Source organism: Vanellus vanellus, assembly GCF_965231255.1.
Source record: "Vanellus vanellus genome assembly, chromosome: 26".
Lineage (NCBI taxonomy): Eukaryota > Metazoa > Chordata > Aves > Charadriiformes > Charadriidae > Vanellus > Vanellus vanellus.
Genome location: NC_138931.1, coordinates 543,445 through 567,654, shown reverse-complemented (window position 1 = coordinate 567,654; position 24,210 = coordinate 543,445). Strand labels below are relative to the sequence as shown.

General features: G+C 59.3%; 3 protein-coding genes across 3 annotated transcripts in view; all 3 read left to right on the top strand.

Annotated features, from left to right (window-relative positions):
• LOC309681704 (disintegrin and metalloproteinase domain-containing protein 9-like) overlaps nt 1-3,196 on the top strand; it is a 30,646-nt gene extending 27,450 nt beyond the window's left edge. Inside the window, exon 22 of the mRNA XM_082495631.1 lies at nt 506-3,196. Coding sequence (XP_082351757.1) covers nt 506-620 — 115 coding nt within the window. The 3' untranslated portion in view covers nt 621-3,196. The remainder of the gene's footprint in view (nt 1-505) is intronic.
• A 90-nt stretch (nt 3,197-3,286) lies between these two features.
• On the top strand, nt 3,287-12,709 carry LOC309681867 (disintegrin and metalloproteinase domain-containing protein 2-like; the record flags this gene model as incomplete). Its single annotated transcript, XM_082495836.1, has 17 exons — nt 3,287-3,320; nt 3,426-3,490; nt 4,407-4,483; nt 4,647-4,839; nt 5,640-5,711; nt 6,534-6,700; nt 6,948-7,068; nt 7,200-7,336; nt 8,398-8,578; nt 8,795-8,884; nt 9,404-9,602; nt 10,079-10,187; nt 10,614-10,797; nt 11,045-11,125; nt 11,678-11,786; nt 11,946-12,105; nt 12,604-12,709. 17 exons carry the CDS (start codon nt 3,287-3,289, stop codon nt 12,707-12,709), a joined length of 2,085 nt encoding a protein of 694 aa, XP_082351962.1.
• Nucleotides 12,710-14,383: 1,674 nt separating this feature from the next.
• Nucleotides 14,384-22,040, top strand: LOC309681865 (indoleamine 2,3-dioxygenase 2-like; the record flags this gene model as incomplete). Its single annotated transcript, XM_082495833.1, has 10 exons — nt 14,384-14,692; nt 16,138-16,233; nt 16,769-16,888; nt 17,078-17,196; nt 17,607-17,621; nt 18,084-18,183; nt 18,403-18,520; nt 18,970-19,021; nt 20,828-20,976; nt 21,670-22,040. The coding sequence occupies exons 1-10, from the start codon at nt 14,540-14,542 to the stop codon at nt 22,038-22,040; spliced, it is 1,293 nt and encodes a 430-aa protein (XP_082351959.1). The 5' UTR covers nt 14,384-14,539.
• Nucleotides 22,041-24,210: the final 2,170 nt, after the last annotated feature.

Sequence of the window (24,210 nt, the reverse complement as noted above, 5' to 3'; positions counted from 1 at the left end):
AATGCTTCTGAAAATAGGTAGTTTAAAAAGAAATTGCTCAAAAATCTGTCATTTCGCTGATTCCTGGATGTTATTGCCAGGTACAGGATCATTTCTCATTAACTTTGAGCAGAAAGTTTTCCTTTATTTTTCATTTTACTTTTTAATTGTATCTCTAAGATGTAATGCCTATGCCATAAAACATCCAGAAAGCGCAAGGTGTCGGGAGGGAGTGCTTCAAAATAGCTTGTGTTGGTGGGAAACTCGTGGAGGTCTTTAAATTATTTTGGGGAAAAATGGTGTGTTAACACACTGGGGATCCCTGAGGATTTCAGGGAATGGAAAGCAGAGTCTGACCATGGTGTGGTCACAATGGGTGTTCGGCGCGGACGCCGAGATTGGGAGAAGGCGCGTAGCTGGCCGGGGGCAGCCTCCGCAGTGGCCGCGGGGCTGGTGCCGGGCAGGAGGGACGCGCGCGGTGGATGTGCTCACCTGGACTGACGAAAGCTTCTCTGTCCCCTTGTAGGCCACCACCTCCGCAACAGAAGTGCGCACCTCAGGGACCTCCTCCGTCACAGCAAAAATGTTTACCTCAGGGACAGTATTTTCCTTCTCGACCGGCACCTTTGCCTCCCAAATAGCTTTGGCCTTCTTCAGGGCCTTCACGTGAGCCGACCTGTTCACTGAGACAGAGCTGAGGTGGCAGTTCCCCTTCTTGCATTGAGCGGCCCGTGGAAATCCCGGAAAGCCTTCCTTCTGCAGCCTGGGATAAGGCGAATGAGATATTGAAACGAGGAATGTAAAACTTTAAACTAAATACCTCTACCAAAGCTACAGGAAGTGAAAACATCGAACCCGTTCTTAGATGCGTCTGAGTAGTGAGTAGTGTGGCTTTGTGACGCGCCGCAGGGCTGTCCAGCTGCAAGCGGAGCAGCCTGCAGTTAAATAGTCTTTAAAGTACAGCACTTGGGAGTTGCTTCTGGTTTCCCCATTTCTGCCATGAGCCCTAATAACGAAATTGTCTGATTCGTTGTTGTCTTTCTAAATGTACAGTGAAGAATTGAAGTGACCATGTTGTTTTCCAAACAAGGAAATCTGGCCAAGTTAAAATTATATTGCATGGACTGGAAAATGGTTTCCATTTATGCATTAATGGCACAAGTGAAATAAGGTATCAGTGTACTTTTTCAGAGGAAGATAAATATATTGTAAACATGTTTATGCATGTATATATGTTTATTCGTGTGTAATAAGGCACTTAAATTCTTACTTTCATGCTGACTGACTGACACTAAGCTGTGCTATATGAGCACTAAGTTTAATAGTTTTAATAGTTGTGAGTTCGTAAATGAGAATCCTGTACTAATTTCCACTAATATTATGAACCACAAGACAGGGAACTGCTGGAGAGGGTCCAGCAGAGGCTACGAAGATGCTCAGGGACTGGAGCATCTCCCTTGGGAGGGAAGGCTGAGAGCCCCGGGGCTGTTCAGCCAGAGAGGAGAAGGCTGAGAGGGGATCTCATCAGTGCTGAGCAATATCTACAGGGCGGATGGCGAGAGGATGGGGCCAGACTCTTTCCAGTGGTGCCCAGAGACAGGACAAGGGGCAATGGGCACAAACTGGAACATGGGAAATTCTGTCTGAACATGAGGAGGGACTTCTCTCCTGTGCGGGCGGCAGAGCACTGGCACAGCTGCCCAGAGGGGGGGGGAGTCTCCCACTCCGGAGCCATTCCAAACCCGCCTGGACGTGTCCTGTGCCACTGCTGGAGGTGCCCCTGCTCTGGCGGGGGGGATGGCACTGGGGGAGCTCCAGAGGTCTCTTCCAACCCCGACCACTCTGTGATTCTGTGAATGGGCAATGAAAATAAAGGTACGAACAGACATGGGCCATATTTTGGATTTAAAAATGGGGTGCTGTTAGGTTTTAATTTGGGTTTAAAGACTGATTAACAGTCCCTGCAGAACATTGGGAAGCAAAAACTCCCTCTCTGCTTAGGCCAGCTGAGCTTCTCGGAGCACTTTAAACAGGAACCTGTTGACTAATGCAAACTTTTCACCTAATCCTCCCCGTTTTGGTGTCAGTCAGGATGCTTACAGGCTAACTTGCATTAGACTGGACTGCTGCCCGTTTCTACACCACTGACTAAACTAGATTTTAAAACTCTTTCTGAAAAGGAGTGTTTAGCATTTGGTGTGCTGGCCAAGGAGCTCTCTTCATCGTGGTACCGTTATGCCGTGGGTAGAAGCTGGCTGCTGGTGGTCACAACTAGAAATCTGTTGCACAACCTTGCTAAAAGTGAAATTAGTACTGAAAAGAGTGCTTGGTGTTTTCACTTTGTGCTAGCCACCGAGTGCAAACTCAAATCTGCAAAATCCCCCATAATATTGCCCCCCAAAATCTTTTCCTGTGTATATACTTATATAAATATATATATATAGTGTTTGCATTTGCAGTAATAAAATACTTGAACTCCTGTGGTTTCCCATAAACTTAGACTAAGATTTATAACACTATTAAAATATGTAAAATGTCACCTAGAACATCAGCAGACGTATTTGTGGGGGTCTTCTGTTCCAGGATAATCACGTCCTCATTTTTGTTGTATTCTGCTCAGTTTGGGCTGTCTGTCTGTCTGTGGGGATTGGCTCCATGGCTGAAGGGGGCGGCTGTCGTGGGAGTCCCTCCGGCCGTGCGCTCTCCCGTGGGCCAACTCGGAGGGTGGGGAGGAGAGGAGGGAATCCAGGGAATGAAGTCATCCGAGGGAGAGACGTACTTCGTTGTATTTGAAGCTGTATGTGTGAACTAAATCTATGCTGAAAATGGTGCCTTTAAATAGATAAGAGTTTTTATACTTCCAGCGTGCACGTTAGCAATATCTGCAGGGTGGTGGTGTAGGGCAGTGAACGCGGTTTTTAGAAGCGATCCTATGGAAAGGAAATAGCTCAAATTTTACATGTGTTGAATATTGAAGATGACTACTGACTTTCTTTTTTAAAGTGTACGCTTGTCCCTGTCCCCCGAGGCGCTCTGGGGAAAGCGCATGCCATGTCCGTGTCCGACACGTGTTTAGACCTTTGCCCTCTGCCGAACCGTCCCCGCTGTGTGCGGTGATGCGCGTCGCTCCTGTACTGTCGGGCTCTGACGAAAGGGCTGTTACCGACCCCCTTTGTAAGAAACAAATGAGCAATAAAGATGCTGGTTTTGTACAAGGCGCTCTCTCTCTCCTCCGCCTCTGCTTTGGGTGGCGGGTGGGGCCGTTACTGGCAGTTATCAGCAGTTACCGGCAGTCACCGGCCGGGCGATGGGGCGGCTGCTGCTGCTGCTGCTGCTGCTGAGTGAGTCCGGGCCGGGAAGCCCTGGTCCCCCCAGTCCTCCCACCCTGGGGCCGCCCCACACCGCCAGGGACGGGGCTCACACCGCACACGTCTCCCTCCCTGCAGGCTCGCCGGTGCTGGCCCAGGTCACGGTCCCGCTGCGGCTGCCCGCAAAGGCCACGGGAGAAGCGGTACCTCATCAGGGAGAGCGGGTCGGGGGTCTTGGAGGGCCGTGCAGGGGACCGGGGGCTCCAGCTGCAGAGGAGGGGGGGACAGATGTGCTGGCAGCTGTAACGGAGGCACCACCCCAGTGCTCCAGGGCTGCAAAGGCTGTGCCTGCTGAGGGAGCGCTGAGCCCTTGTGCTTGCCCTCGGAGCTTTTCCGGAGTCATCGTTCCTAATTCTGCCTTTCTCTGCTTCCCCATACACACAAGGATGCAGTGTCCTACGTCCTCGGGATCGAGGGGAGGCCGTACACCATCCACCTGCAGCAGCAGTAAGTTGGCCCTGGCACTGCCCCGTCTGACCGCTGCTGTCCTGTTCCCCCATCACACGCTCTGCCCTGGCACAGGGCTGCGGGACGGTGTGGGGCTGTGGGGCCATCCCCGCCTGCCCCCCTTCACACCACCGCGGCTCCCTCGGGCTCTTCCCAGCCCCCGGAGCTGCCGGGATGGCGCTCCGCTGCCGGCGCGTCCCAAAGCTGCAGTAATGTGTGCGTGTGCCACGTGCCCGGGTGCTGCAAGGAGGGTTTGGGGGATGTTTGTACCCACGATCCAGCGGGTTCTGGATCTGCCGGGGCAACACAGCAGCGCAGGCTGCAGGACTGGAATAAACTCAGGAAACTGGGTAAGAGAGGACTATTTTAAGTGCTTCACTTCACCCCTTTCTTTTGTAGTGTCTTTTTATCTGATGATTTCAGGATTTATGTGTCTAATGAAAAGGGATCTTTGCGCTCTGACTCAACCCGTTTCAAGGTAACCGTGGATTGTTTTGGGGTATTTTGTACCGTCAGCGTTGCAGCCGTGTGCAGTTGGGCGGGTTGGGTGATGGGAGCGGGAATTGCTTTCATGGTCACAGAAGGGGCTCCTTGTGCTCTGTTGGGCTGTAGGGCAACTGCCACTACCGGGGGTACGTCGAGGGCTTCCCCCGCTCGGCGGTGACCCTCAGCATGTGCGCGGGGCTCAGGTAATGCACCGCCACCTCCCGGCGCTGCCGTGCCCCTTAGTGCCGCGGGGAGCCCAGGGATGCTCCGGCCACTGCGCTCCAAGGCGCCGGGGGCTGCGGCAGCCTCCCCACAGCATCTGGTGACAAACAGACGGTGACAAATGATGTGCTGTCACCGTGGCAGGGGCTTGCTGCAGTTTGCGAATATCAGCTACGGGATCGAGCCCCTGGATTATTCTCCTGCGTTTGAGCACTTTGTGTATCGAGTGAGCGACAAGAAGAGGGCAGGTTCCCCCTTGGCCACCGGCCACCCCGAGCAGGGCCCCGGCGGGCTGACGGCGGAGGAGAGGTCGCGGGAGGAGCACGGAGGGGATGAGGTGAGTGGGCGCGTGTCATCGCGGTGGCGCTGATGTCCCATCACGCGAGGAGGGGCCCGATCCTGCAGGAGGCTTTGGCCGGGGCGTCCGGCTGGACAGAAACGGGTGTGTTTGGGAGTGCCAGCGCGTGTGATGGGGTGTCGCGTGGATCGTTACCCACCTCATGCCTAATGAGAGGCGTCACCAGGGGCTGCAAGGTTTATTGATGGGTTTGTAAAGAGTGGGCACATTTCTCCCTCCAGTTTGCAGACGGTTGGCAGTGGTGTGCTGTCCACTTTGGCCACGGGGTCCCTGTGAGTGTCCCAAAGCTCTGGTGTTCCTCTGAGCCGAGAGCTAACGGCATTAGCGAAAGACTTCCGCGTTGGCCTAAGAGTTAATGCACAGCTTTTGCTTTCTGCTCTGAAAACAAAATCAGCAGATGGCGGTGCCTCGTGGAAGGTTCAGCGTCTGGGACAAGTCAGCATTTGTTTTGCCTCGTGACTGAATTAGTGCAATGAATTATTAACAGTGAAGAATATTTTTTTTTCCAGTCCATGTCCAAATACCAGCGAGAGATTACACTCTACGTGGTTTTGGAGAGGGCTTTGGTAAGTGTGTGTCAGTCAGTTCCTGGTCTGTGTTGGGTTTCTTCGCCTTTCCTTGAGCTGCGATGAAGCTTTGCCGTGGTCCTGCCCACCTCAGCGCCGTCTGTGCCTCGTGGCCACGGCTCGGTGGCCGGAAGCCACTCTGCGAAGGATCGTGATAACCCCCTGTGCTTCAGCGCGGAAATAACCTACACAGAATCTCATGTCACTTTTCAGTTCGACTACCTGGGAGGAGATGAGGATGTTGTGACGCAGAAGATCGTTGAGGTCTCCGCCTTGGTCAGCAGTGTGAGTTTTTCCTGATTTGTACGTACCGAGATGGAAATTCTGATGGCGTATTTCAGCCTACTAGCGGAGGGGCATTGGTACAATTTGCCTAATTTTTGAGAAAATAACAATTAACTGTGCGCTCTGGAAATACTGAAGCTCAGCTTTTTCGCTTTTGACTTTTCGGCTGAGTCTGTCAGAGCTCCAAGTTTGTGCGGGACTTGTCCAGACTGGGGCGGGAGGTGTGGAGGGGGCTTTGCCCCTTGCCGGCCAACACACACGCGGGCTCTACGTCAGTGCTGCTGGAGCGCAGCGGGGCCGGTGCCCGCCGTCCCTGGGGTGACACGCTCTCCCGCAGGACGCGCGGCACCGAGGGGCCGTCCTGCACTGAGGCGGGTGCCCGCGGCCGCCGCTGCTCCTGTCCGTCTGTCTGAGGGGAGAGATTTTCCTTTTTTCCTGCCTGTGCAGTACACAGCGTATGCCGCTGGGTGAGCGCTTGACGCGAAATGACAGGGAATGTAGTGTCTCCCCCTGGAAACCTAAAAAATGCAGACAAGGACAAGTTTGTGTATTCTGTATGTTTAATTATTTAGTATCTCCACTCAAGCTCAGGTTGTCTTTGAGTTTATTAGATCCTGCTTACTGAACTAATTAGTTTTTTTCTCTTTCGGACACGCTTCACTGTTTTTCCGTTTTATATTTCCCACACCTTTTTCATGACACATGTACAAAGCCGTCATCGGTTGCCAACAGCTCCTGCGTGGCTGCTAACGAGAGCAAACGGTTAAACAGCACTTGAAATGGAACGTTTGGGCACAGCCACTTCTCTGGGTAAACTTTCAGCTGTTCCGGTCCCTCGATGTCAGAGTCACGCTGTCCGGCGTGGAGGTGTGGATGGACAACGGCACAGTTCCCACAACGGGGGACGGAGGGGAAGCGCTGGAGCGGCTGCTGGCGTGGAAGCGGTCCAGCCCGGCTCTGCAGCCCCACGAAGTGCCGTATCTGCTCCTGTAAGAACAAATTAGTGTCGGTATTGAAGAGTGGAGAGTAACAACCTGCTGAGTGCACGATGGACTTTTGAAAAACAGAATTTGCTATGACTGCGAATGCCTCTTGTACAAATTAAGTGAGAAGGCAGTGAGGCGGGGCAGATGTGAAGCGAGGTCCGTCCCAGCCGGGCACGACCGGCCGGCCCGGGCCGGGGCTACGGCGGCGGGTGTCCCGGCTGGACGGGCGGTGAGCGCGCCTGTCTTTCAGGTACAGGGACCGAGCGGCGTTCATGGGCACGACGGCTCCGGGGAAGGCGTGTCAGAGAGACGCTGCGGGCGCAGTGGCCGTGGTACGGTGCCGCCTGCGCCCCGACAGCCCGCGGGTGTCCGTGAAGCCGGAGTTCCCCCACGGGTGGCGGGGGCAGGGACGGGCGGGAGCATCCGTGGCCCGAGCTGGGGTCCTCCGGGGTCTCCGCCGGGAAAGCGCGGCCGTGGCAGCCCTGCTCTCTCCTCCCTCCAGTACCAAGGGGCCACGACGCTGGAGTCCTTCTCCGTCCTCCTGGCCCAGCTGCTGGGACGCAGCCTGGGCATGAGCTACGACGACCCCCGAGACTGCCGCTGCCCCGGCAGCGTCTGCCTCATGAGCCCGGAGGCGCTGTGAGTGGGTCGGTCCCGGCCCGGGGCGCTGCGGGGCCGGGGCAGACGCGGTGGGTGGGCAGGGTGTCCTCTCATCAGAGGCGTCTTGGGCGCGCCTTGCTCAGGCTAGGCGAGAGCCATTCCTTTTTTGAGCTTTAGCACGCGGAAATGGCATGTCTGGCAATCTGAATTAATTTCTAGTTCCTGAAATGCGATAAAAGTTAGCTTTGTACGCAAGCGGTGCCTGCCAACCGACCGCCCGGGAGTTGTGGACCTCAAACGCTTTTGGTCTCTGAGAGCGTCAGGCGTAAGCGGTCGGTGCAGCCGAGTGCCGACGGGGGGAAACGCTCCCTCCCAAGTCCGAGGAGCTGTATTTATATATGTGCGCGTGTGTGAATGGGTATAGGTACACATGTAACGGTATATAAGTGTAGATACCGACACTAAGAGACCAGTCAATCTGAATTTCAGTTCAGATTTGGTTTTGTTAGTATGGGGAAAAGAATAGCCAATGAGAAAATAGGAGTTAAAATAAAAATATGTCTTAATTACTAGAAATCCTGAGATATTTTGGCCTTCCATTATATTATCTCAGCCATAAAAAATGCAATGTTTGTGTTAGTGAATATTTTTGAGAAGCAATGGTTGGATTAGCTTTGAAGAGGAAAGCGCGCTCTTCCAGCACTTCTGCCTGTGTTATTAGTCATATATGATTTGAATCAAGTTTTACAAAATGATTGCATGTTGAATATACGTTAAAATAGCACATCTAGAGTGATATCCTAAAAGGAACTTGAAACATTGGGAGGAAAAAAATTGTTCTTACTATAGGAATGATAAAGTAGTGATTTGACTTGAGAAATGGGCGTTTTTCTTGTCAAAAGCAAAATATTGCTGATTGCTTCTCAATCTCTGTTAATAACGCAGAGCGGAGCCTGCTTTGGCAAGCGGAGCGAAGGACGCCCGGGGGAGGCCACACCGCGTGCCAGCCGCTGCACGAGGCCCTCAGTCGCACCGGGCTTCGGAGCGGGTGAACGGGGGTAGGTGTGCTAGCGCATAAATGGATAATTGCTTTATTTTAGAGGTTTCAGCGGGACAAAAGCCTTCAGCAGCTGCAGCATCAGGGACTTCGAAATCTTCCTGAAGCAGAACAGGGACTGCCCTTTCATCCGACACGCTCTGCGTCAGCCTTCCTACCGCGGGGCCCTCTGCGGCAACGGCGTGGTGGAGCCCGGCGAGCGGTGCGACTGCGGCACGCCGGAGGTGGGTGCCGCGCTCCGCCGGAGGGCTGTGCTTTGTCTGGCCCTGAGAGCCGTCTCAGGTGGCGTTTAAAGCATTTCCGCGGTCCCATGCAGAAGTGCGGCGCTGCTGCTCTCCCCAGGGCCCCCGCGGCGCGCTCCCCGTGGGGAGGACGGGGCTCGGGGGGAGCGGCGCTGCTGCAGACCGGGCGGTTTGCGGCAAATCCCGGCGCGTTCGCAGGCCTGTGCGTCAGACACGTGCTGCACTCCCCAGTGCACCTTCAAACCGGGAGTGAAGTGCTCCGTGGGATTGTGCTGTGAAAACTGCCAGGTAAGGGGTGTGCGTAGTTACCAGACGTCAAGGCCATTCTTAAACCCTGGAGCAGGAGTACTTCCTAGGGCAGCACTGTCGGACAGCGTCTGGTTCTGCTGGGATGGGCTTCTCCAAAGAAACCTAACGGTATTTGTGCTGCGTTTTATCTCCTCTGCATTATGTTGTGATGTCAGATAAGGCACATTTTTATAATTATCACAAGGTAGCTACTTAATTTTGGAGAAATAGTATGTTCCCGTGCTGAAGGGTGGAGACAAACTTTCCACTGTGGAGAGGTTCCGGGGGAAGGGCTTTCCCGCTCGAGTCCCTGAAACCCCCGGGAGGAATGTCACGGGGGGGGGGAGGGGGAGGGGGAAGAGTGTCGTGGGCACCGTAACGTGTGCGGGATGAGCCGAGCGCCTCGGGGCTGGTCCCGAGGGACCGGGGATGTGTCTCAGGACAGTGTTGGGGCCGGAGGGGGCACCACACCGGGGGTGTGCGGAAGGTGAGGAGAGTCCCTTCTGCCTCCTCTGCCAGTTCAAGCAGAAGAACTCGCAGTGCCGCCCCGCCGCCGACGCGCAGTGCGACCTGCCCGAGTTCTGCAACGGGTCCTCCGCGTCCTGCCCCCCCGACCTGTACGTGCAGGACGGGCACGGCTGCGAGCGCGGCACCGGCTACTGCTACCGGGGACGCTGCCAGTCTCCGGACCTGCAGTGCCGGCAGCTCTACGGGAGAGGTAACGCAGCGCTGGCGTCGAGCTCCAGGGCCGGTCTAGGGCAGGAGGCGGCACCCGGGCACGGAGGATGCCCACCCTCTCTCCTGTGCGGAACTGGGGAAACTGGAGAGTGCCGGGGGTACGGGGTGTGGGGAAGGGTGGGGAGACCGCGGGATGAACGTCCCACGCTCGGGGAGAGGGGAAGGGAAAGGGCGGCCGGAAGAGGGTGACGGTTCCCGCGGGGATTTCAGGCTGGCGGAGCAGTCATGCACAGCCCCCGCCTCCTCAGGGGGGAGAACGAGCCAGAAACGCCCTGGTGCTGTTGTGGGAGGTGTTTGGGACCGGGCAGGCTGTCAGATCTGTCCCCCAGCCCGAGCGGAGGCGGCTGGCGATGGGGCTGGAGCAGCAGCCGAGTGAGAACTAAGCGTTGGGGGCAGCAGAGGTATCTTGGTCTGTATTACCCTCAGTGCTAACCAGTGGTATTCCTAAACTTCCAGGTGCAAAAAATGCTCCTTTGGCCTGTTACGAAGAAGTCAACAGCCAGCGGGATAGGTTTGGGCACTGCGGCACCCACCCACGGGACGGCTATCAGCCCTGTTCCTGGCCGTAGGTTTCACGGGAACGCAAAGCGTTGAGTTGGGAATATATGTTTAGTTTGTGCTTCTCTTTACTGTCGATGCAAAGCAATAATCTGCGAGAAGGTCGCCTTGGGTATGTTTGCTTTTGCCGGGCGGAACTGACGTGCAGTATCCGCTCGAGGCGTTCCTGAGAGAAAGAGCGATGTGGCGAGACTGCAGCCTCCCAGAGGTGACTTCGGCGCCCACCTCACGGTGCGAGCGCTCCCTCCTGCTGGTTCGTAGGACAGCCTCTCCCCCGGTGTCAAGGACTGAACTCTTCCGAAATGTCGCGTGCTTACGTTTTTATTTTGTCTAAACCCCCCTCCCCAAGTTGTGCACCTCAGCGTCTGCAGCACTGTCATCAGTCAGTCGCTGTCTGCACTGTCCTCATTTATTGTGCTAACGAATTTTTCAGGAATCTGGAATGTGGAAAGTTAGTGTGTGTATTCCCGAACCGTATTCCCTTCACAAAAGTCAAGGGTGCCATAATTTATGCCCAAGTGCAAGAACATCTCTGCGTGTCTTTTGATTTTATGCACGGACCCACAGCGCCGGATCCTCTCCTGGTGAAAGAAGGCACAAAATGCGGTCCCGGAAAGGTAAGAAATACTGCACGAGCAGCTGCAAACGGCATAGAATTATCACAGCCACAACAGTTCTAGAAATAGTTGCTGTTTTGCGGTATGAGTTAAAGATGGTCTATACTTACGTTTTTAATAATTATTACCTGTGCTTTTGACTTTGGGTCGTTCTTTAGGGCGAGGAATCCTTTTTAGAGCTACAGCGAGTGTGGTGAAGGGTGATGAAAAACCGCCCAGCGGGATTGTGTTCCTTTTGGTCTTTCAGGTTTGTATGAATGGCACGTGCCACCCACACTCCGTCCTGAAGTATGACTGCAACGCGCAGAAAAAATGCCACGGGCACGGAGTACGTAAGAGCGGTGCAGTGAAGTTAGTGTTACTGCTTTGACGAATATCGCTGAAGAGGAGCGAGCGGTTCTGGTGAAACGCCCACTGGGGCCCGTCCGTGAGCTGCCCAGCCCTGTGTTTCGGGCTAACGATTGTTCTCCCAAATCATCACACAGTAACAAGTTATTGTGGGAGAAATTAAGTGAGAATACCTAACTTACGTTTTCTCCCAGGCAAAAAATGTGAGATAAAGGGGCTTGGAGCGTTTGTCTAGATTAGTGGAAAACTGAAAAAGAGCATCTAGAGAGGATTTAACTGCACATAACTGAGTGATGGGAACGCTCAGCGTAGCTGCGCGAGGCGAGAGGCTGTGGGGACCGGCGGAGGGGGAGCACAGGGGACGGCCGCGGGGTGTGGGGGGGCTGTGGGCACAGCGCGGGCGCAGGGGGTGCCGTGGCGCGGGGGAGAGCCGGGGCGGGGGGAAAGCCGCAGTCCCGGTGGGGATGGAGCACTGGTCCTCAGCCGGGGTTTTACAGTGAGGGGGTGCCTCTGCCCGCCCCGGCGTTGGCAGGTGTGCAATAACAAGAAGAACTGCCACTGCGATCCGGGCTGGAACCCCCCCCACTGCAAGACTCGAGGATCCTCCGTAGGCGGAAGCGTTGACAGTGCACTGCGCACCGGTGAGCGCCGCGGCCAGGCTATGTGTGCCCCGTGGTTTTACCGGGCGCAACGGCGGCTCCCACAGCCCCGCGAACGGCCTCGTCACGCTCACAGCTGAGCAGGCGGCCCGTGGCATCGCCCGGCACCACCCAGAGCTGTGCCTGTGCTTCCGTCCCTAGGTGATCCCACCAAACCCCCTGCCCTGGCCGTGCTGAAGGACGGGCTGTGGCTGAGCTGCGGCGGCGTCCTCCTCCTCACCCTCATCTGTGCCATCGTCGTGATTATGAAGTGGAGACGGCTGAGAAGGTTCTGTGCGAGGAGGGGGTCACCAGCGGCTGGGTGAGTTGATTAAATCAAAAGTTAATGCAAATCCTCCACTCTGGTGTGGGAGACGGGCAGGGAGCACGGAGTTACCGCAGCAGTCGGCGAGTGGGGTTTACCGCCCGGGCAGAGCAGGGAAAGCAGCGCTTGGGAAAGAGGAACTGTTTGTTGGTAAACTGGGAACTGATTGTTGGTCATCAAGGGAAGAAACCAGCAAACAGATGGCTAAAATTTACAAATGTAGGAGAAGCAAAACAAAGGGTGGGTTTCCTGGCACCAAGCACGCTGTCTGTGTGCAAGAGCCAGAGGACATAGGTGCTCTGTTTGCTAATTCCCGGGGAAAGCGAACTGTAAAAGGGGGAAAGTAGGGAACCGGAGGAGCTGCGGGGCCCCGTAAGAACGGAGAGTGGCAGCAGAGTGTGTGTGATGTGGAGGAGCGGAGCGGGTGGGAGCGGGGCTGCGTCAGGCACAGGGGACACCAGTGAGGCTGAGCCACCGCTGCGGGTCCCCACACAGCCCCTCCGCCGAGGAGGGCAGCGACGGCCGGGACACGGACACGGACATGGACACGGAGCCGGAGATGGAGCTGGACACAGAGCTGGGCCCAGGGCACCGGCGCTAATAAAGGCATTGGAGGGAGTTGTGGGTCTGCGCTGATGTGCGGGGGGTGGTGGGGCCATTACTGGCCGGGCCGTCGGGCTGCTGGCCACACTGGAGCTGCTGGCCACACCGGGGCTGGGGCTGCTGGCCACGCTGGGCTGGTGGCCAGGGGGGGCAGTGGTGCTGCAGCTGGATGCTCAGAGCATCTTGCCAAGCCCCCCTCGGGCCGGGGGGACCCACTGGCCTGTCCCAATGACTCGGGGGCTGTTGTCATGGTGGCCAGTACACAGGAGAGCGCAGGGTGGGTGCGCAGTGGCCGCAGGCTCTGTCCCACTGGCGGGGGGCAGCGGGAGGGGGGAACCTCACTCATCAGAGCGGTGTTGTGCCAGGAAACCCCCGTGCCGGTGGCCCGTCCCCGCTCTGGCTGCAGCCCATGTTCCCTGGGCGGGCAAACAGCAGCACTGACACTTGGTGGGCTCGGGGTGCCCCGGCACAGCCCGGCAAACAGCGCCCCTCCGGCCAACCCGCACAGTTGTGCCCCCACCTCAGGGCCCCTTGGTCCCAGCGGACCCCCAGGCAGAAGTGCAGGGGTGCCATGGCAGCAGCACCCACTGCAGGGAGGGGACCGATGTGCCCCGGGGGACAAAGGCATTGTCTCCAGCCAGTCGGCACCGTGACCCTCACCAGCGTTAACCCCCCCGGGCAGGGAGTCCTGCTCCTGTGCAGCGCGATCAGGTCAGAAGCGCGCAGACCCGCACTGCAGGGAGGTGTGATTTCCCCCCGGGCATCCCCGAGGGCTCTGCCCGCCTGCGAGTGGGTGCGCGCAGCCGTGGGGAGAGCTCAGCCGGTGCTCTGGTCGGGTGCGCTACCGGCACGCCATGCCCTACTGCCGCGTAAAACCATCATTATGGTCACACACTTTGTTTGGAGATTCTTTGTTTGGGAACTTAATGACAATGTCAGCTCACGTTGAGCCGTTAGGCGGTTCGCTGGAAATGCAGATAAACCCTTAAGTGACACGAAACGCGGACTGGGCAGTTTCACTCCCTGCCGTGCCGTGAGTACTTCTGCGGCAGCTGCTTTGGATGTGGCTCCCGTCAATTTATTTTGGCTGTGCTGGGCGTACGGTCAGCGCATACATCAGCAGCACCTCACGCAGGCACAGGGCTGAGGACACAGCTCAGGGCGGATGGAGCGTATATCGGTCCTGCAGGCACGAAGGTCCCTGGGCCCTGGCACCCAGGGGGTGTCACGCACAGTGGTGGGGGCTGCCGGCAGTTCCTACCGCCACCGACACATGTTTCTGCTGTGGGGCCATACCCGGTGCCCGCGGGGGCTGCAGTGTAGGGTCTGTGCTGAGCCCGGGCTCTGCAGCCTCCAGCGGGACGTGGATGGTCGCCGGTTCCTGCAGACCAAGCACAGGACACAGGGCGTGAGTTTGGCGTTGCCAGGACCGTGGGGACACCCGGCTGCAGGGCCAGCGTCCCTGCACTGCCACCAGCCGAAAGCATCCCGGGCTTCCCACGGGAGCCTGGAGCATCCCTGCAGCTCCGAGGGAGGTCCCGGGGCAGATAGCCCACAGCCCCCACCCGCGGTGAGGGAGCTTCCCTGAGCCCTCCCCGTAGGTGGGTGCCCACGGGGACAGAGAGCAATGTTTGCTCCACGACAACGCCTTATCAGCAACCTTTAACCGTGTTTGCTCGGACCCTCTGACCATTGGGCGGCCGGATGCCGGCTCCCCCCGGGACAAGGTACGCTCCCGCGGCCGCGGCGCCCGGCGCTGGCTCAGCACATAGCGGGAGCGGCGCAGCCGAGCCAGAGCACGTCCCGACGCTGCGGCTGGCACCCGGTGATGGAGACCGGCGAGGGCACGGAGGAGACCCCGCTGCCTCTGGCGCTGACCAGGTTCCAGCTCTCCGAGGAGTACGGCTTCCTTCTTCCCGATCCTCTGGTAGGAGACGGCTGTGCCACCGCGTCTGCGTGCTGCAGGAGGCAGAAAAATAGAGGGGTGGGTGAGCGGCTTTCTGGTTGGGTTTCAACTTAACACCATAACAGTTTATAAAAAGCGAAGGGGAAGGCACGTGCTATTTTGGCTTAGGCAGTTTCACAGGACAAACCCCTCGCTTTAAAAACGATTAAACTGGCTGCAGCGAGCGGCAGAGGGGAGAGGAGAAGCAGCTTTGCAAGTCACACCTTGGCCTTGGCGTTACAGGAGCTGGGGGAGCACGAGGAGAGCAGTCAGACTGCGGATCTGCCCTGCTGAAAGCAGTGCCATTTGTCACCGGGCTCACTTCGCAGTGGCAGTGCTCAGGGACAGGCAGACCCTTGTTTATCATTCATTAATTTGCGATCACGCAGGCTGGTATTACAAGAGGGGGAACGGGACACGAAGCGCCGGCGGCAGCGTGCGTGGCTGGACGGACGCTGGGAGCCCGGGCCGGCGGTGTCCGCTCCCCTCCATTCCCGCAGGCGTGAGCGCAGCCCCGCCGGAGCCCCAGAAACCCTTTGCAAACGTGACGGAGTGGGACAGCGAAGGGTCCCCAGGCCCCCTCAGCCAGGCAATGTCTGGCACGGCCCTCCCCAGCCCCAGGGGCAAGTCATGGCCCCGCTCCGGCCCTCCCGTGCATCCCTCGGCTGCCCCATCGCCCCCCCGGTTCCCTTTTCTCCCCGGACCCTCCGTCTCTTCTGCGTTGCAGCCGGAGTGGGGACCGGAGCAGGAGGGTTTGGACATTGTGTCTCAGCCAACATCGACCCCAAAGGGTTTACCCAGGGCTGGGCTCATCTCCGAGCCCTCTGTTCCCCCTGCTCCTGTCCCAGCACCCCGTACCCCAGCAGGGGGTGACCCCCCACCCCAGGACAGGCAGGCTCCATCCGCCTCTGCAGCGAGTCCCCGTGGGCCGTGCTGGTCCCCAGAGCTGCGTCGGTGCAGGACCACTTTGGCCATCCCGCTGCACCCAACCCGGGGGTGCGCAGGGGCCGCGGTCCCCCCTGCTCCCCCAAAGCAGCCGGGGCAGCCAGCCCGGCTCTCAACCCACCCGTCAGCTCTACGCCCCGTGACTTCTCCCCAGGCTCGGCACCGGCAGCACCACGTTTGCTGTGAGCGGTCCCCCCCCTCAGCTGCCACCTGCGCACACCGGGGCGCTCTGGGCCCCATTTCTCACAGCCTCGCGCTGTGCCGCGAAGGCTGATGGCGGCAGCACGTCCCCCTCACCCAGCCCAGCCCTGAAGGCTCCTCTTCAGGGGAGGGGGCTGCACTGCCCCTGCTTCTTGCGCGGCCCCGTGGCCAGCTCTGCTGACGCCACATTTAACCCCCGGACACATCTTCTCCCACCTCCGTCCCGACCTGCTCAGGAACCGGGGGAGAGCAGAGACACAGCCTTGTGACACCGTGTGCTGCCAGTCTCTGCGTTGACAGCCCCCCCCCCCCCCCTCTCGCCTCTCTCTACCAAGACGGAGCTGCCGGCGCCCTACGCCCCCTGGATGGAGATCGCCCACGACCTGCCTCGGCTCATCGCCAACCGTCAGCTCCGCTCGCGGGTCCACCAGGTACCCGGGCTGTCTCTCCCGCCTCTGCAGCGCTCTCAAACCTCGGGCGGACACGGCAGCGCGTGCTGAACGCGTGGAAAAGCAAACCAGCAGCCGCGCCGTGTGCTCAGCGAGGCCGTGCACGGGCAGTATGACACCATGCGAGGGCAGAGCCGTGACACGGGCACAGACGTGGCTCCCGCGGCAGGTCCCGGGGCGCAGCGGCCGGCCGAGGGCTGCAGCGTGGCCTGCGGTGGCAGGGGAAACCCTCTAGATGTCACGAGAGCCACAGCTCATCCCGGCCACGCTCCACACCGCGGAGCTCGGGCGCTCCAGGAGACCCCCAGGCCCCGGGAGAGGGACACCTTTTTGAGTAAAATCCTGCAGTTTACCGTCAACGCTCACAAGCCAGCAACAGCACATCAGTAACAAATCCTGCAGGGTGGGAGGGCGCAGAGGGTTTTGGGGAGGGGCGAGGGTCCCTCCCTGGCTGGCGGGGCAGCCCCCCCCCCCGCACGGGGGCCCTTGGTGTGGCTGCCCAGGGTCTCTCTGGCAGATGCCGCAGCTGAGCACCCACCACCTCCGAGGGCGTGAGGAGCTGCACTTGGCACATCTGGTGCTCAGCTTCATCACGATGGGCTACCTTTGGCAGGAGGGCGAGGAGGGCACCGTGAAGGTAAAAGCCACGTGGAGCAGGTTCACCCCCTCCTCGGGACGCGGGGGCTGATGCTGCTCCCCTGGGACTCATCCCATGGGGGCCAAGTCCCTTTCCTGAGGCTGCAGCAGGAGCGTGACACCCCCCTGCCTGGCCCGGGTGTCTTCCACCAGCCTGACAGCGGCCCCATCTTCTCCTGTGCTTCTCCAGGTCCTGCCCCAAAACCTCGCCATCCCCTTCTGGGAGGTCTCGCAGGCCCTCGGCCTCCCCCCGATCCTCAGCCATGCGGACTTTGTGTTGGCCAACTGGAGGAGGAAGAACCCCAGCGGGTAAAGGGGCAAACGCCGGCAGACCGAGCGCGGCCCTTCCCACAGTCGGGGCAGCAGTGATGAGCCCCAGCAGGTCCCATCCAGCACTACGGGGACAAACGTTCCCCAAACCGCTCCTGTTCTGCCAAAACCCACTGAAACCCCACCGGGGGTCTGTCTCACGGAGAAGGTCCGGGGAAGGGGGGGGAGCAGAGCTCTCTGGGGCTGCGGCACTGCAGATGTGGGTGCAGACACGGGCAGTGGGGAACCGGGTGCCTCCGGGACCGTCCTCCCCCGGGGGATGGCGGTTCCCGTGGGGCAGCGACTCATTTGTCTCCCGGAGCACAGTCCGTTGCTGAAATGATCTATAACATCTCTTTTTCTCTTTTCTTTTCTTGTGCATTTGTTGGTGATAACCAAAATGCCTTCAGGCCTCTGGAAATCGAGTAAGTATTTAAGATGCTTAGTTATTTTCTAACAGTATTAGTTTTGTCTGAATTGGCTTAGCACTCCGGCACTGCGGGGCTCTGCTTCGGTTCAACCTCTCTCTTGATGTATGAGCGCAACAAAACCAGCTCAGTCTTTGGCACACAAATGCCACCGCAACAGCAGCAAAGTGCCGTGACCGCGGCTGAGCCACGCAGGGGCTGCTCGGGTCCACGCAGAGCCTGGCCCCCGTGGGCCAGACGTTTAGCCCCGCAAGTCCCCGGGGAGGGTCCCACATCCCTCAGAACCAGCGCAGCCCCCTCCCCTTTCGCTTGTCCCCGCCCGGGGCGCAGGTAAGAGGACTCGCAGCCGGGAGGGTTTTGCGCCAAGGGCTCAACGTGTCCCGGGGGGTGCGGGGAAACCCCGACCAAGCGCTCTCCTAACCCCCCCGCGCTCGGCCGCTCCGCCGGTCGCCCCTGCAGGAACCTGGACACCATCATCTCGCTGCCCGGGGGAGAGAGCCTGCGGGGCTTCATCCTTGTCACCTTCCTGGTCGAGAAGGCGGCCGTGCCTGGGATTAAGGTAGGGCAGCGCCGGGGGCGCCAGCCGGGATGCCTGTGCCTTCCCTCCAGCGCTCCTCGCTCACCCGGAAAGCGCCCGCAGGCGCCCACGAGGTGCGCCCGTCCCCTGCGCGCTTGCTTGGAAGCAAGGGCAGAGCTGGCACGGGTGGCAGCGGGTATCCAAAACTGCTGTACACTGACATCCCAGCCCCCTCAACACTCCTCTCCTCTCCTCTCGCAGGCAATCGTTCCGGCCGTTCGTGCCGTCGTGCAGCGCGACGAGGAGACCCTGCACAACGCCCTGCAGCAGCTGGCAGAGGCCATCGGGGACATGAGCGCGGCTTTGAAACGGATGCACGGTAGGGGCAGCCTCCAGCCGGAGGGCAGCCGTGTCCTCCCACCGCTGTGCACGCTCCAGCACTAGTGCGAACGTGCCCACGCTCGGCCCATAAAGCCTCCCCGGAGGGATGGGGCGGGAGGAATTTGGGGGGAGCTCGGCGCTCCCAGGGTGGTATATGGGGTTTGGGCACCCAGACGGACCCAGGGGAAGAGTGTGGGGTGTTTTCGGGCTGAGCAGCGCCGAGCGCGGGTGCTGTGCTGCCCACAGCGGTGCCCCGGGGAGCCCGGCCGGGGGGACCCCACTGCGGGAGGGCCACCAGCACCGCGCAGCGCCCGGCCCTCCCCCGAGCACAGGCTCGGGGCACCCTGGCTGCGGCGGGGGGACGCACTGCCATGTGGGAAACGCTGATGCGGAGGGAAACAATCGCCTTTTGGCTGCAGTAACATCTGTGATCTGATTTCCTCCTAGATTATGTGGATCCAGCAGTATTTTACGCTGTGATCCGGATCTTTCTCTCCGGGTAAGTGCGCTGCCTTTCCTTCCAAAGCCACCGCGTGGGCAGTTCCCGGGGCCGGGGGACGCGCTGGGAGGGGGCAGGGAGGGGACCGGCGCTGTGTCCGGCAGCGGTGGCCCCGAGAGCGATGCGGTCCTGTCCCCCTCGAGGGAGGGAGCTCCCAGGGGATTGATCTGCTGGAGCTGGTGGGCAAGGACCGCGGCAGAGGTCTGGGGTCTGTCCCCCCCGCTTCTCTCCATCCCCCACTTGAGCTTAAACCCCATTGTCTCTGTGCCGCAACAGCCGTAACGGCAGAAACAAATCATTCCCGCTCTTGGCCCCAGTTCTGACAGGAGAAGACGGATTTCTCTTTACTTCACACACGGTACACACACAGCTACAAAACCGAGTGGGGTCCCTTCACTCTGCGTGTTAAGGAGCCATCCGTAACAAGCCTCTCGCTCTTGCTCCACTGCAATTCCATTACTTAAAAAACACAAACCGCCCCCAAACACTGAAAAATCGCAGTTGGGCAAAGCAGGAACACGCCGTGAGAGCCCAGCACTGCGGGTTTGCCGTCCCTCATCTCCCCCGCGGGGCCACGCGCATCCCCAGCTCCGCTCCCGGGCTTCTCAGGGGGCTTCTATTTTTGTTTCTCTTCAGCATATCTCCGCATTCCTAAGCCGAAGGGCCCCGTGCATCCTGATTAGGTTTCTCTCATTTTTTATCCAAGCTGACCTCGTCTTGATGGTCATCAGCCTGGAAAAACATGCCTTTCAAATTCCCTTCTGCTTATAAGCACTTCCCACTAGTAAAGGTTACTATAAATACATCCTGGGAGAGCTAAAAATATTCCGGTATTTGATAATGAATCTATTTTCTCTGCATTTTCTGCAAAATCTGCCCCAGCACTCAAACAGCCCTAGCAGCCAGCACCAAAAGCTTCATGAAACGGTGCATTCTTCGGGTCAAAAGATATTTTTGTGCCAGGCACATTCTCTCTCTGAAATTATAAGTCCTCTTTCCATTTGTGAGCGAGCATTTATCTGGTTTTGCCCAGCAGGCGGCTGAGGGCGGATGACAGGGGCTGTGAGTTAATGCGGTAGGGGGGAGGCTCCGCCGCTGCCCGGGCTGGAGAGGACGAGCGGCTTTATGAGAGGGAGGAAATCGCATTACCTGTTCTCTGCTGAAATAAATCAAGGCAGGCTGTCCTGCGCTGCCTTTAACGACACCATCTCAAGAGTAACAAGAACAGACAAAAATACAAAGTACAAACTTTGGGAGCGCGTTTGGGCGACTCTATCTGCCGCAGAGGCCACCCGACTTCTCCTCACGGCCACCGGGATTTCAAGGCATTAGTACGTTAGGTGCTGCTATCTGACTCTCCCCAGCCAAGGGACCCCTCCCCTCTCGCACACCCAAAGCCGCTCTGCGGGTCCCAACCGCCACGCGGCCCCAGCGCCAGGCGGGAGCCCAGTCGGAGACAGCGGTGCAGCCCCGGCGTGGGGCAGCTTGTCCCGGCGCCGCGCCGTGCCGTGGGGAGCTCAGCGGTGCACGGCCGCCCCATAGAACAATCCCTAGCTCGTAGGCAAGGGGTAAGTAAGGATTTCTCCCTACACCCATGACCTTGTTGTGTGCCTCGACACGGTGTTTGATTTCCAAGTTTATCTCACGTTTGGGGAGAGCTGCCGAGGCTGAGCGAGGAGGAGGAGATCCATGGGCCGGGTCAGGAAGGTCGCGCTCAATCTCGCCCGCCCCGGGTCCCGTCTCGCAGCCCCCCCGTTACCAGCCGCCCCGCGGCCGCTCCCGCCTGACGGCCGTGTCTTCCCCCAGCTGGAAGGATAACCCCGCCATGCCGGCCGGGCTGATATACGAAGGTGTGTCTGAGGAGCCCATGGCATACTCGGGAGGGAGCGCGGCGCAGAGCACTGTCCTTCACGCTTTTGACGAGCTCCTGGGGATTCGCCACAGCACGGAGAGCAGTAAGTCCCACATTTTTCCTTTTTCCTCAGCAAATAAGGGGCGAGGGAAGAACAGAGCCAGAGCGATGCCCGTGGCTGTGCCCGGATCTGCCAGTCGATGCCATCTCACCCCCACAAAACCCTCGTGGAGCCCGGCAGGGACGGGGCTCTGCCCGCTTCGTTAGGGAGGAAGTCTATAAACGAGGCTCTGGCAGGCACTTCCTCGCCACTATAAATTCCCAGATGGACAGACTTTGCTTTTCGTGTGTCAACTTTTTACTGAGGTTATATATGGGACCAGAGAGGAGGGAGCAGAGCGCGCCAGCAGCCTGCCAGTAAATTAGCTCATCCGTTCACATGGCTTCGCATTAGTCTGGCCCACAGCAGAACGTATGTATCAGAAATTAGCGAAACCGCTTTAATAGCAAAACACTTCCCCCGAACAACCTGAAACCAAAAGGCTGAGAGCAAGGGCTAAAACCTGCCTTTTAGGGCAACCCTAACAGAGCATTGACCTAATATGGGTTTTCTTTCCCAATTAATTGGAGGCACCGAGACAGCACAGCGGAGGGCAGGAGGCTGCGCCGGCTGCTGGTCCCACCCAGTGCCATGGTCCCTGCAGACCAGTGCTCCCATCCAGCCTCTCCCCAAGAGCTTCAGCTGCTTTAACCCACTCGCCCACAACTTATGTCTTCCTTTGCTGGTGTCTTGCAGCCGCCTTCCTGCACAGGATGAGGGGCTACATGCCCCCGCCCCACAGAGCCTTCGTGGAGGAGATCCACCGTGCCCCCTCCCTGAAGCAGCACGTCCTCTCCTCCGGAGACGCACGGCTTTGCGCGGCTTTCAACCGCTGCGTCTCTGCGCTGGCAGACTTCAGGTCCTACCACATCACCATCGTCACCAAGTACATCACCGTCGCGGCAGCCAAAGCCAAGGCCGGGCGGGCAGAGCCGAGCGACGGGGCTGGTCCCTGCGCGGGGAAGCTCCCGTCTGCGCTGGAGACCAAAGGGACCGGGGGGTCCCACATCTTCAGCTTCCTGAAGAGCGTCAGGGACACCACCAGGGAAGGGATGATAAGTGTCTGACGTGCCCCGAGGCACTGCTCAAAGCGGGTGCAGGAGCTCAAACTGCTCCAGTGCATGTCTGCGGCACACGAGCCAAAATCCGACCGCGGTGACCTTCACTGAAAACCTCCTCCCAGCAGCCCCCTTCCCACTCGCGCAGGTCTGGGACATGGGGAACATGCTCTGGGTTGTCGAGGGAGGAGAGCACTGCTGCTGCTAACCCCCAAAAGACACGCAGTGAGCTCAGCATCCTTCCACGGCACCGGGAAGGGCTCAGCATCTTTCCATGGCACCGGGAAGGGCTCAGCATCCTTCCATGGCACCGGGAAGGGCTCAGCATCCTTCCATGGCACCGGGAAGGGCTCAGCATCCTTCCACGGCACCGGGAAGGGCTCAGCATCCTTCCACAGCACCAGGAAGGGCTCAGCATCCTTCCACGGCACCGGGAAGGGCTCAGCATCCTTCCACAGCACCAGGAAGGGCTCAGCATCCTTCCACGGCACCGGGATGGGCACAGCATCCTTCCACGGCACCGGGAAGGGCTCAGCATCCTTCCACGGCACCGGGAAGGGCTCAGCATCCTTCCACGGCACCGGGAAGGGCTCAGCATCCTTCCATGGCACTGGGAAGGGCTCAGCATCCTTCCATGGCACCGGGAAGGGCTCAGCATCCTTCCACGGCACCGGGAAGGGCTCAGCATCCTTCCACAGCACCAGGAAGGGCTCAGCATCCTTCCACGGCACCGGGATGGGCACAGCATCCTTCCACGGCACCGGGAAGGGCTCAGCATCCTTCCACGGCACCGGGAAGAGCTGTGCCCGTCCCAGCGCTGCTTGCTGCCCCCCACCAGACCCGCTCCCTGCGACCCCCGGGGGTGGGGGCTGCCAGTGCCGCTGGGGTTTGTCCCGGTTTGAGCTCGAACCAGGAGCGGGTTACAGGGCCTAATAAAGCAGCGATTCCCAAACCCAGCCGCTGCGGGCCCTGTGTCCCTCGCGAAGCCGCGGCCCCGGCCAGTCCATCGCCACATCCCAGCGCTGCTCCAGCGCGAGGTGGCGGCAGAAACCCGCTTTTGGCTGCGCCGCCGCCGGGCTCCCTCGCAGCGGAGGGCCGGGGAGGGGGGGGACGGGTAACACCAAACACTAGTGGGGATCTGGGGGGCTGCGGGGGGCAGAGGGTCTCAAGACGGGGCTTCCCTGCGACCCACAGCCTTTGGCACTCAGACACGGCTCCTCTGCCCCCCTCCCCCACCAGCCCTGTCATTGTACCGCCCGCACGCGACGCGCTTCTTGTGTGCCGGGGGCTGCGGGCCCCTGGGGGTCCCAAACCACCGAGGCAGTCTCAAACCAGCAATTCCCAGCAAACCTTCCAGCCCGACCTGATACTTGGGCTGGTGACCGCAAGAGTCCCGGCTAACAGTCGGACGCGGTGACCCGGCATTTCGCTCTCACTTCTTCCTGCACAAGACAGTTTTGACTGCTGAAGTGCCCACTCCTGGTTTGAGTAACAGGCAGAGATCTCCCAGAGCTGCCTCTGCCTCACAGAGCTGCGTCTGCAGCGGGACCACAATTACTCACAGGGGAAGTCTGCTGCCAAACACCAACTCTGCAGCCATGGCAATGATGCTGCAGTCGCTCAAACCCGACCGAGAGGGGAAAGTGGACGGGAGAAGCGAGCAGAGCACGTGGGAAAAGCGCAGGGTGCCAAGGAGGCTGCTGTTGGCTCGGAGATGCTGCAGGAGGGCACACGGTTTTGCTCTCCATTGGCAGCTTCGTTGCAGCTCCTGATGTATTATGGGCTCGGGATGTCACAGGGGCAAAGCTGCAGCATTCGGGCACGCACGGGGTTCACCTTCTGATGTCTCAGCGAGCAATACCGGCTGTGGCAGGGGACACGTGGTTTCCTCAGCCAGCAAGGGAAAAACGCCTCCGACGAACCCGTGGTCCTCACCAGGTGTCTGCAGCAGACCAGCACCCAGCCCGATGCCGAGCTCAGCCCGGGACCTGCGACACAGGCTGCTACGCTACAGACACCGCAGCGGACGAAGCAAGAGCAGCAAACAGCCCCGCAGCTCGGGGGTCCCCGCTGCTCCCCCGGGCAGCGCTCCCAGCCCCCGCCTGCGGCACTGGGCTCGCCTCTCCCCGCCGTGCCGGGATGGGCGGGCAGAGCTTTGCACCAAGAGCAGTGCTTCGGC